The sequence below is a fragment of the Ornithodoros turicata genome, chromosome 2 (genome assembly GCF_037126465.1).
Source record: "Ornithodoros turicata isolate Travis chromosome 2, ASM3712646v1, whole genome shotgun sequence".
Taxonomy (NCBI): domain Eukaryota; kingdom Metazoa; phylum Arthropoda; class Arachnida; order Ixodida; family Argasidae; genus Ornithodoros; species Ornithodoros turicata.
The window spans coordinates 66537084-66550282 of record NC_088202.1 but is presented as its reverse complement, the minus strand read 5'-3'; the positions used below and the strand labels follow the sequence as shown (position 1 = coordinate 66550282).

The window sequence follows — 13199 nt, the reverse complement described above, 5'->3', positions numbered from 1 at the left end:
GGCGTCCGCAGGAGGCTTCAGGTGACCCTAGCCGTCTCTAGGTGACTTCAGATGTCTTGACGTGACTCCAGACGTCTTCAGGTGACTTCGAGTAACTTCAAGTGACTTCAGATGAATGACATCAAATTGTCGACTTAAAACTAACGTGCTAATCGCAGCCGTACAACTGAAGAGGAACGCTGCCGGCCTGCTGTTGCGCTTGTAGCGGCCGATGGACAACGACGAAGAATGCCACGCGCCTGGAGCACCTGCCTCAGTTCCACCGGCGCGGCCATGGAGATAGGCCACCGTCATCGCCTCTCCGTGGCATACCATCATCACGTCCGGGTCACCAAATGTAGAGGACGATACTCTTCCTCTACATGAGCCCCGACCGGCGATGATGGTGACTAAGCCGCGAGATATGCGGAATGTCTTCCCGTGCTCTTCAAACCACAGACGAACATTCTACGGCAGAGTCACAAGATATCCCTTCGCAGACGACAGGAACACTGGTGTCGTCTGCTATGAGCATCATGCCTTTTCGCGCTCTTCTAATTGCGCGGAATATCCAACAGTTCAGTCAGAAGATATTCTGTAGCAGACGACAGCACCAGTGCCGTCGTTTGCTATACTTCCGCTCCAACTCCCAATATCTCAGCTTCGCTGCGAATGTTCCACATAAGACACGGCACAATTTCAGTTCCATGAGCAGTTTCTTTTTACTCTTTCTTCCACTAAAATACTCTACAAAGATATCCCTCGTGTGAACACACGGTTATAGTGCTTAAAACATCATGGATTAATTCAGATGGCACCCGGATTAAATTGAATAGCATCTGCATTTTTTCACATGGCGCACGGGTTAAATTGAATGGCGCTTGGATTATTTCAGATGGCACCTGGACTAATTCAGATGGCACTTGGACTAAAATGGGCGGGAAAACCTGTAGAACAGTGCACGAGAACGTGCTCCCGTCCACGTTACCTCTGTCTATCCAGACGCTCTTGCACAGGTTCCGTCTGAACGTGCCATACGGGCGCCAATTCCTCCATAAAATTGGGAAGGCTGATTCAGCGAACTTTCCTATACCGAAACGTCCGTATACCCGGTTACTGCTGTTGTTCTCTAATCCTAACACCTTGGCATTCTGCAAAGCGGGGATATTCTGTATCGATGAGGTAGGTCTCGATGCAATGGGAAGTGGTCTTCCTTTCACATACTAGTCATATTATGTCATAGTGCCTATTAATAAGCCATCCAGGAAGAAAATTGTGACGCTCTTGCCCTGCCGTAATCTCAAAACTTCACAAAAAAGAAGTAGAAGAGAGGAATGACCTTCAGATCGAACCGGGAACGTGAAAGCTAGAATCGACATCTGCACCACTGAACTAACAGCCCAGAATGTTGCCATCGTGAGGGATCAAGACGCACACCGCTTCGATAGGCATTCGTCGCAAAAATAAAAAAGAAAAAAACGGGCACACTATAGTTCCGCGAAAAGGAGCGTAAAAGATAGGTTCACCTTTCATGCCTGACATGGACACTTTCGAAGAGACGACTGTCACAAATTCGTGATTCCGGCGCATTTCGGGAACTTTTTCGAACATGTACTATGTAGCCAAATGTACGGTAGCCGAGAGTTGCATTTGTCTTTTACATCATGTACTTTGTCTAGACGTCGAAATGACCTTTTTCCTGCGAAAAGCAGTTAGTGTTTATGTCTGGTGACCGAACATTGGGAAGGGCAGCGAACGCCTGGCCGTGTGGTCGCAGGCAGAGCCATATATTAAAAGGGAGTCTGGCCATTAATGGGTTATGCCTATACCTGAAGCTCCACCCACTTTTTCAGCTTTCCGACTAATGGAGTCTTGAAATATGAGGCGCTATCAATCAACCTATCCTCACTATTTGTCCCCGTATCCAGCATGGGCAGCGCCATTTTGGGTGGCAAGTGGATTGGATGGGATTGAAATGGATACCTCTCGCAATCTGCAGAACTAGTGGATTTTTGGTGCAAGTTTGATGAACGCCACCTAGGGAGCGTAAGGCACGTCGGGAGTTGTCGTCTGCTTCCGTCGTTGCACCGCTGCCCGCAGAACTACTTGCTGGGACACATTCTGGCGTCGGTATAATTTTTAAACAAATCTACACGAATAATTGGAATATAAAAGGCAATAATGTTTATATGATTATATCCATGAAATCCATCAATTAAATATATGATTGTACAGCACAGTGCCATTTTCGTTACGATTTCGCTGTGATCGCCGTGTTCACTAGGCCTAACATCGGCGACAAAACGTATTATTTTCGGTTAGATATCGATGGATGAGCGTAAGTTGAAACTGATTTCCGAGAAACGTATATGAGAGTGTACATTTGTAGCGTAAAATCAGAGTAGTCTGTGAAATTTTTTTGTCACGAAATCTCCGCTTGCCCACTGCTTGTTTTCGTCGCCATTTTGGGTGGCAGTAAGGTGTCATGGCGCCCCCCTTGGTAAAAAGCAACCCAATCAGAGGAGCGAAACTGTGATTGACACGTCGAGCCTCTTTTTGTGACTCCTCCCAATGGCCAGACTCCCTTTTAATATACGGCTCTGGTCGCAGGTGTCAAGTGACACCACCACACTAGTGAAACCAGTGAGTGTGTGTGCGTCTGGGAGTCTGGAATTCCTCCTTCCCGGGACTTGAGAAAAAGAACATAACAAGCAAAACGAACAGTGAACCAGACCAGGAGCGAGACCAAGAAACGTCAGTCGTGGTTTGGAAACAAGCGTGTGCGACAGCGTCAGTCCTCGAGGGGAGACGTCGGCTAGTTCCTTTGTTTGGGCGCGTCGTGCAAGAAACCGCAGAGACCACAGACCGAAAAGGACACCCGCCGCGCAACCCGACTCATCACAGCACCTTTCTGACAACGGACATTCGGACCTTCTGTGCAAAACAGCTAAGACTTTGAAATTCTCTGTCACCGTGTTGAAACTGTGTTAAGGCCATTTCCACGTCGATAACGTTTTCTTAATGAGCATTGCACCTTGTATTGTTTAGTTATAATTAATCTCTGTGTTGGAGCATTCACCGGCTGTTTCTTTTTAATTTTGTAAGATTGTAGTAAAACGTTGTGTTGGATTGTTATCGTTGTTATCGTTGTACCCTGAGTCACTGCTTTGACGATTACACCATCGTGCTCTAACGAGTGCTGATCGCCCTGGGTCGAACTAAGTATTGTCGAGGGAATCGTGGGTTGGCTAGAGTGTTGATTTGTGCGTCAGTAACCGCCGAGTGTAGGCGAGTGCATAAGCCTCTCAGTTTTCGGGACCGAGCGCTTAACGGAGTAACGTGGTGTACGACCACATCGCAATCAGCATCCTCACCGATTTTGGGAATCATCTCAAAACGCGAATTCAATTTCATTCCTTTTCGACAATATATTCTAACAAAAATGGTGTCCGCGACAGGACCCAGGTGGCGATGCATGGTGTAGTCTGTTGGGGGTGTGGTCTCTGGATATTGAGTGACAGAGGTTGTTGTTAGAAGTGCTGTTATCTGGTATGGTCATGGAGATCGGCAAATTAGTTGAGATAGGCGAGAAGCTTGGATTGCAAGGGCATGAGCATCAGGAATGCATAAATCAGGAGAGGATAAGAGATCGCGAGGAGCGGGCTCTAGAACGAGAGCGCATGAGGGAGGCCGAAGCTAAGGCTATAGAAGCACACGAAAGAGAAAAGGAGGTGCACGAAAGAGAGAGAGAAATTTTGGAAATGAAGCTGCGGCTTTCCGAAAAAGGTTCCCCCAAGTGAGTGGGTCGGACGAAAGACAGACGGTTCCGCCATCGTCTCAGTTTCAGGGCATTCGTCCCCATAAGTTGATGTCACCGTATGACAAAAAGAAAGATGATTTAGGTGCGTATTTGATGCGTTTTGAACAAATAGCCGATGGTCAGAAGTGGCCTAAGGGGCAATGGGCAGCGGCATTGAGTTTGTGCCTTAGCGGAGAAGCTTTGAGCGTGTTTGGGAGGTTACCAGCAAGCGATTGCAACGACTACGCGAAGCTGAAAGAGGCCTTGCTGAGTAGATTCCGTTTGACGGAAGACGGTTTTCGTGGCAAATTCCAAACCGTACCACCCGTAGATGGGGAAACGGCGGGTCATTACCTCGCTAGGCTAGATAAGTACTGGGAAAGATGGTTGCAGCTAGCAGGAACAAAGAAAGAATACGAAGATGTCAAAGAACTGATGATCCGCGAAAGGTTTTTAGAACGATGCGACCCGAAGCTGGCGTTGTTCATCAAAGAGAGGAAGCCGAAGAGCAGAAAAGACCTGTCCGAATCAGCGGACCAGTTCATGAACGCGCAGGGGCGTACAAACCTAGGGAAGAAAACTAGCGAAAGCGGAGTTCCGGAGAAGCAAGTTGCTCCCGTGTCAGGAAAAACAGGAACCGATGGGAAAGGCGCAAGCTCAGGTGTAGCACAGCGGCAGCGATGCCTGATCTGCAATAGGCTCGGGCACAAGGCCTCTAATTGTCGTTCAAATGTACCTAGAGGAGCCTCAGACATAATTTTCTACAGGTGTGGACGTCGTGGGCACAAGAGCTCGGAGTGCAGGAGTACAAATACTGCAAAAAAGGACGAAACTGAAAACTCGATATCCACATGCGTTCAGGGAGGATATTGTTGCAAGGGTCCTCCGTGATAGCGTGGTTTGGACCTGAAGGGATAACTAGCGAGCCGAAACAGGATTAAAGCAAAACAGATAACTGTTTAATTGCGAGAATACATGATGGGTGAACGGCCAGAGTCCAGTCAGAGGGAAGGAAGACCCCGTTTTCTCCGATGTCCTCCTCTTTTGTTGACATCGGACCCGAGCCCAGCATTCTGACGACCTCCGTCTTGGACACGCTTGAGTCCCATTGGTTGTTTCAACACCACAGGAGGGCTCAGTTTCAGGAACTCGCCTTCGCAACTTGACACCGAGGTCCTGGCATGGTAGCGGGGACGAACAAAGGAGGCTGAAACCGTGACCGTCGTTGCTTCCCTGTAGAGATCGTCAGTTCGTCTGGTCAACCGGCCCATCTGTGATGGTGATATCGGCCGACCTCTTGTAGTTGTCGATGGCGCTAGTGGGCTCTTGCAGGCTTCCACTTTGTTATTTCGCAGTGAAGAGACTCTTTTCGAAGTCCACCGTTGGAGAATGACAAACACCAGTGAAACACACAACTCAAAACGGACCGAAAGCAAGCGCCAGTCCTCTCTAAAACACACCAAGTGACCAATAATGTTGCAACATCATCCGACAAAACTAATACCGCAATGGTTATTCTCAACTGACACTCTTGACCGAACAAAGAACGTAAGAAGGTTATATACAACACGAAGATTAAAAAAATTAACAGTTTGAGCCCAAAATTTGGTTGGCCAAACGCACCATAAGGCTACTTCGGGTTTCTTAGCACCGACTCAGGCAGTCTGCATTACCGTTGTCTTTTCCCCTTTTGTACAGTGCTTCGAAATTATACTGCTGGAGGGTACGACTCCAGCGTAGGAGACGTCCATTATTTGTGCGCATCCGTTCTAGCCACCGTAGTGGGCAGTGATCCGTCTCAAATGTGAATCTGGTGCCGTACAAGTAGCTATTCAATTTTTGAGCCGCCCAAACCAAACACAGGCATTCTTTCTCGGATGCGCTGTATGATTGCTCCCTGACACTAAGTTTCCTGCTTATATACAAGATGGGGTACTCGTTGTTTTGGGCGTCCCTTTGGCACAAAACCGTCCCCAGTCCCCGATTACTGGCATCACACTGAACCGTACATGGTTTGGAATAATCTGGAGCTCGCAAAACCGGGCGGCTCGTCAATGCTTCCTTTAGAGCTTGAAAGGAATGTTCCTTCCTCTCGTCCCACTTCACTTCTGTGGGTTCTCCCTTGCGTAGCGCGTCAGTCAGGGGGCTCGCAATCTCTGAATAATTAGCGATGTAATGTTGATAATACCCCGTCAGACCAAGGAACGATCTGATGTCCGTTTTTATCACAGGTTTGGGGAACTCTTTTACGGCAGCTATTTTCAGGTCGAGTGGCCCCCGTTTTCTTTGGCCAACTATATGTCCGAGGTATTCGACCTCTGCACCTCCCAAGTGACATTTTTCCGTTTTAACTGTTAGGCGTGCTTCTTTGAGGCGCTGGAAGACACTTCGTAAATGAGCGAGATGTTCCTCCCAGGTGTTAGAAAAAATGGCAACATCGTCTAGGTACGGCAATGCGTAGCTCTCCAGCCCTCTTAAAACCCTGTCCATAAGCTGTGAGAAACAAAATGGAGCATTTTTCAGCCCAAATGCCAACTTGCGAGGGCGGAATGTTCCCATGTGCGTTATGAACGCAGCGTAGCGGCTGGCTTTATCGGTAAGAGGCACTTGCCAGTACCCACGCACTAGATCAATGGCTGAAATATATTTGGCGCCATTAACTTCCTCAACTCTTTCCTCTATGTTATGAATGGGGTACGTTAAGTCCTTTGTGACGGCATTTAATCGCCGGTAGTCGATGCACGGCCGCGGGTTTTTACCGGGAACTTCTACGAGCAAAATGGGCGAAGCGAAGTCGCTATCGGCGGGCTCAATTATCCCAAATGCGAGCATCTTGTTTACTTCTTCTTCGATTATCTCCTTCTGTCTTGGAGATGTCCGGTACGGTTGCGATCGGATCACCTGCTCTGAGGTCAATTCAATGTCGTGCGTGATCGCGTCTGTGCTTCCGGGACGGTCGGTGAATAACTCAATAAATTCACTAACCAAAATTTCTAAATCTTTCATCTGGCCTTCGTTAAGCTCCCCGTTCTTAACCGCTTTCTTTGTCACCTCCTCTACCGTGTACGACTTGCACTCTTTGGCAATTTCTGGAATATCTAGTGGCATCTCTTCCCTCACATTCAGTGCCAAACTCACCACATGTTGCCCTTCTACATAGGGCTTTATCAAATTTGTGTGATAAATACGCAGTTCCTTTCTTCGCCCTGTCATCTTTATGATATAATTGGTTTCCGACAGTTTGTTCACCACCTCTACAGGACCTTCCCAGTGAACCTGGAGCTTGTTCTGCCTGGCTGGCCTCAGAACCATCACTTTGTCACCTTCCTTATAACTGCGCAAACGTGCGTTCCTATCATAGTACGCCTTTCCGCGGTTCTGGGCAGCCTACATGTAGCGCATAACCGTCTCCCGGTTCGCGTGCATGCGTTCGAGCAAGTTAATCACGTACTCTACGACAGTGGTTTCTTCTCCGTGTCCTTCTCACTTCTCGCGAAGCATCCTCAGAGGCGAACGCAATGCTCTACCATACACCAACTCGGCCGGACTGAAGCCTGTGCTTTCATGCGACGCGGTCCGCAATGCGAAAAGAGCAGCCGGTAAGCAGGCCTCCCAGTCGGCAACTCGTTCATGAGACAACGCTCGAAGAACTCGCTTTAAAACAGAGTGCCACCTTTCTACACTATTCGATTGAGGGTGACAAACGGAGCTGTGTATGACGCGGATGCCGCATCTCTCAAAGAACTCTGTAGTCAGCGCGCTGGTAAACACTGTGCCCTGGTCGGATTGAATTTCCGACGGAAACCCTATTCTCGCGAATACCGCTAATAGCGCGTCAACGATCTCGGGCGAGTTAACCTGCCTTAGTGGCACTGCGTCTGGAAATTTTGTGGCGGGACACAGCATAGTCAAGATGTACTTATAACCTGACTGCGTAACCGGCAGTGGTCCGACAATATCAATGACTAGCCGTCGAAATGGCTCGGCAATCAATGGGACACGCTTGAGAGGTGCCTTGGACCGCTCATTTGGCTTTCCGACCCGTTGGCAGGTGTCACATGATTTGACGTACTCCTCTACAGCTCTAGAGTAACCTGGCCACCAATACTCTTGCAGTAGCCTCTCCTTAGTCTTAGTAACCCCCAGATGACCTGACCAGGCATTAGTATGACACAGATGCAGCAAATCCTCTCGATACTTCTCCGGCACTATCAATTGATCGTACGATCTACCCTTACTGTCTTGGAAATTTCGGTATTGTAACCCGTCCTTCACATAAAATGACACATTGGTTTTCGCAACTCCGTCTTCCAACGTGATCGTAATGTCTTTGAGACTGGGATCATTTCGCTGATCATCTTCTAATGTGTCCTTCTCCAACCGAACAAGGGCAGTGAGGTTACGGCCCACGGGCGACACGAAAATTCCCTCAAGGTCCTCAAGCTCCCTGTCATCATCATCCTCTTCTTAACCTCCGACCCGGCTCCGGTCTCACGTGTTACGCACGTAGCTGCGCTGGCCCCTGTCTCGTCTACCGCCTTCTCCCCATTTTGGGTCGGACTTCCCCCGTCACTGTCGACCTCGAAAGCGTTCCTTTCTTTACAAACTAAAGGTATCGCCTTGTCGCTACCGGGCTGCCTCCGCTGGTCTATCTTGCTCTCATTATACCGAAATTAAGTGGCCAATTCTCGGGCTTTCGCTCGAGTGAGCGCCTGCACCACACTGTTTTCCAGTTTTAAGCCTCTCTCACGCAGGAGTTCCGCAGAGCGATTTGAAAACAAATACGGGTAGTCGATAAATTATCCGATACCGCTGCCTCCGTGCGGATTTCTCCGAAAGGACCGTTGATCGTCACCGCAGCGACCGGGAGGCACACACTTTCCTCCTCCACCACCTGCTTAATCCAGGCTACATCACCAGTGAGGTGTTCGCGGTTAATATACGATGGGTGGACTATATCCATTGTGGCGGCGCTGTCCCGAAGGGCTCGACATGGCTTGTCATTTACCTCCAACTCAAACAAGTATGGCCTAAGCAACCGTAAGTTTTCGTCATCATCTGTAACATACGAAAACGCTACTGCCCGGTTCCTACACCTTGCTGCGATATGACCTGGCCTTTTGCAGCGGTGACACACTAGCGGTCGTCGACGCTCGAGCTCACGGTGCGTCCCTCTCCGCTCAGTTTCCCCATTTATGGGGCCCTCATCTGCGGTTTTTGGAATTGTCTCCTCTCTTTGTTCGCTCGGACCCATCTCTTTTGGGTTGTTCATTCTCATTTTTCTGAACCGGGAGTTTTCTTCGGGACCCTTTTTTAACGACTCACGGCTCCCATGATAGAGCTTTCCATAACCTCGTGCTTCCCTGCGCATGGCATATTCCTGTGCTAGTTCAGCCGCCTTCTCAAGCGTCTTAGATTCTTCACGATCCTGAACCCAATAACGCACATCTTCCGGAATACCCTGATAAAACTGTTCCAAATAAAAACATTCCACCACCTTGTCGTGATTTCCGAAAGCTTTGGCTCTCTTTAGCCACTCTGACATATTAGCTTTCAGACCGTACGCAAACTCTGAATAGCTCTGTCCTTTCTCTAACACTGAGGCTCGAAAACGCTGCCTAAACGCCTCTATGGAAAGCCGATACTTTCTGAGCAAACTGTCCTTAACCTTGTCATAATCATCGGCATCCTCTGCACTAAGACGAGCTATGACGTCGGCGGCCTCGCAAGGGAGCACAGTCAACAAACGGGACGGCCACAAATCCTTTGCGATGCGAACTTTCTCACAGGTCCTTTCAAAGTTTACTAGGAACAACCCAATGTCTTCCCCCATCTTGTAAGGTTGCAGCAACTTCGACATTTTAATCCTATCTCGATCGTAGCAACCTGTCTCCGACGCCGGTCTTCCCTCCAGCCGTTTCATCTCGAGCTCGAGTTTCTTGAGTTCAATTTCTTTCTCTAGTTCAAGTCTTCTACACTCGAGCTCTCTCTCCCTCTGACGCTCTTGGGCTTCGGCCTCTATTTTACGGGACTTTTCACTTTTTTGTTCCTTAACAAGCTCCCAACATTCTGCAATCTCGTCATCGTCGGCACCAGACTCCTTTATAGGCGCTATGATGCATGGCTTCCGCTGTGCGCCATCTGTATCGACCCCCAATTCTTCGCATAACAATAACAGATCAGCTTTTACCAGCTTCTTGAGATCCATATCGGCCAGCTCTGAGTGTCGGTTATGACTGTCCTGACTACTGTGAAACGCAAAAATCAAACAAACTAACTACCGTAGTCGAACTACAAAATTTCTAAGCACGACAAACTCCTAACTTGGTGTGTCTTAGAAAGTAACCGAACACTCGCTCCGATTGCCGCTCCAAGCCATGCGATCCATCCAGCGTTGTCCTCCAGTCGTAGAGCTGAGATTCATCCCACACCGCTGCCAACCAGTTGTTGCAAGGGTCCTCCGTGATAGCGTGGTTTGGACCCGAAGGGATAACTAGCGAGCCGAAACAGGGTTAAAGCAAAACAGATAACTGTTTAATTGCGAGAATACATGATGGGTGAACGGCCAGAGTCCAGTCAGAGGGAAGGAAGACCCCGTTTTCTCCGATGTCCTCCTCTTTTGTTGACATCGGACCCGAGCCCAGCATTCTGACGACCTCCGTCTTGGACACGCTTGAGTCCCATTGGTTGTTTCAACACCAGAGGGGGGCTCAGTTTCAGGAACTCGCCTTCGCAACTTGACACCGAGGTCCTGGCATGGTAGCGGGGACGAACAAAGGAGGCTGAAACAACTCCCACGCAGCTGCCCCCACGTAACAATATGTTGAACTCAAGAGCGAGGAGAAGGTGCCCGTGGTAAACGTTGCGTCCAAGGACAGACGTCCACCGGAGGAGAACAACTTGCCGGTCGTGGAAAGCATTATAGATGGCAAACGAGTCAAACTTCTCCGAGATACAGGGTGTAACACTGTCATTGTTAACAAAGCACTGATTACGCCCGAGCAGCTGACGGGAAAAACGATGACTGTGTTCCTACTTGATCGCAAGGCCAGAATGCTACCTGTTGCCACCGTTCACATTCAGTCACCGTACTACACGGGGGAGCTTGAGGCAGGATGCATGGACGATCCTTTATTTGACGTTATACTTGGGAATGTGCACGGAATGCGACGCCTTGAGGAACAAGACCCACAACAGGAAACCGAACCTAACAATGAAGAAGACACTGGTTCAAAGGAACAAGACGTTCCCAAACTAGAAGGGAATACACCGAGCGTGGGAGGTGGCCAGCAAGAAATCCCTCCTAAGATACTTGCGGTAACTACGCAACAACAGTCTCGAAAGCAGCGGGAAGATTTCCAGCAGTTGAGAAGTCCACTCCTAAGCGAGGGCATAGTGACCGAAGATTTCAGTAAAGAGCAAAAGGACGACCCGACTTTGCAAAAGTTTTTTGCTTCCATCAGAAAACAATTCCAAAGCAAGAACCGGCGTCAAGGTAGCTACCTATTTTTTGAGGAAAACGATTTGCTTCATCGGAAGTACAAATCGTTTAGTGGGGAGACAACAATTCAGCTAATGGTACCTCAAAAATTCAGGCTTACGGTCTTGGAGTTGGCGCACAATGGAATAATGGCCGGACATCAAGGGGCAAAACGCACGGCCGAGAGAATTATGACAGAATTTTACTGGCCAGCACTGCAGTCAGACGCGAAAAGGTTTGTCCGAACGTGCGCCATTTGCAAGAGAACCAGTGACAAGGGCAGGACGCGACCTTTGCCACTAGGGAAAATATCTATCATCGACACTCCATTCAAAAGAGTGGCCATTGATATCGTCGGACCGATAAAACCACCGTCGGAAGGGGGCAATCGCTACATACTTACTCTCGTCGACTATGCCACCAGATTTCCGGAAGCCACTGCTTTGCCAAGCATCGCAACAGAAAGAGTAGCTGAAGCTCTACTGAACATATTTTCCCGGGTTGGATTGCCAGATGAAATACTCAGCGACAGGGGGTCCAACTTCACTTCCGACCTGATGAGGGAGATCAGTCGGCTGCTATCAGTTCGCCAGCTCACCACAACACCATACCACCCGATGGCCAACGGACTAGTAGAGAATTTCAATGGAACACCGAAGAAGATGCTGAAGCGAATGTGCCATGAGCACCCACGGGACAGGGATAGCTATTTGTCACCCCTTTTATTTGCATATAGGGAGGTGCCACAGGCAAGCCTGGGATTTTCCCCATTTGAGCTTTTGTATGGCCGAAAGATGAAGGGGCCGTTGGCGATTTTGAAACAGCTGTGGGACGGAGCACAGATTGATGAAGAGGTGAAGACGACGTATCAGCATGTATTGGATCTGCGTAACAAGCTCGAAGAGACTTGTCAAATCGCCCACGAGGAGCTGGAGAACGCGTCGCACCGATACAAGAAGTATTATGACACGAGAAGCAGAGACCGACAGCCCCAGGTTGGAGGCGAAGCCCTACTATTACTTCCGACGGAGGGAAATAAATTAATGATGCAATGGAAAGGGCCCTTCAAAATAATTAAAAAGAAGGGAGAAGCTGACTCCCTCGACCTCTGACCTCGGACACAAAAAGAAGCTGTTTCATGCGAACATTCTGAAGAAGTATGAACAAAGAGAACCAGCGACACAAGTAAACGCCCTGTTGGCGTCAGTGGCTGCGAGGGATGGGTGCGAAGATCACGTGGACGTCTACGTGGATGTTCCTACTACGTTAGGAGAAACGAGAGAAGATTGCCGAGATGTAATCATTGGTGAGGAGTTAAGCACACAGCAGAGAAGTGACGTGCGAAACCTAACGACGGCGTATCAAGAAATTTTTTCCGACATGCCCAGCTCCACTAATTTGGTGGAATGCTACTTACAGACGGCAACAGACTGTCCGGTGCACGTGAAACAATATCTATTCCATTCGCTGTCCGAGGTGAGGTTGAGAGGGAGTTGGAGGGAATGGTTCAACTGGGAATTATAGAGAAGTCCAACTCTCCCTACCATTCTCCAGTTTTCATCGTAAAGAAATCCTACGGATCAAACAGGGTGTGCATTGATTTCCGGAGACTCAACGACATCCTCGTTGCAGACGCGGAGCCCATTCCCAGGTCGGATTGCCTAATTGCAGAGGTTGGCTCTCTCGTATATTTCACTAAACTACCTGGCCAAGGGATATTGGCAGATTCCCCTCAATGCGGAGTCAAAACCAAAAACCGCATTTTCGACACCAAGTGGGCTGTATCAGTTCAGGTAGATGCCGTTTGGCTTGAAGACAGCACCCGCGGTATTTGCAAAACTCATGCGAGAAATGCTGCAGGGAATCCCCAATGTGCAACATTACTACGATGATGTACTCATCGCGACTGACACGTGGGAAAAACACGTTCTGACCCTGAAC

At 48.9% G+C, this 13199-nt stretch overlaps 1 protein-coding gene across 1 annotated transcript; it reads right to left on the bottom strand.

The window, feature by feature from the left end:
- Positions 1 to 8513: 8513 nt before the first annotated feature.
- On the bottom strand, positions 8514 to 9986 carry LOC135384733 (uncharacterized). The gene has a single exon (XM_064613922.1). It carries the CDS (start codon positions 9984 to 9986, stop codon positions 8514 to 8516), a length of 1473 nt encoding a protein of 490 aa, XP_064469992.1.
- Positions 9987 to 13199: the final 3213 nt, after the last annotated feature.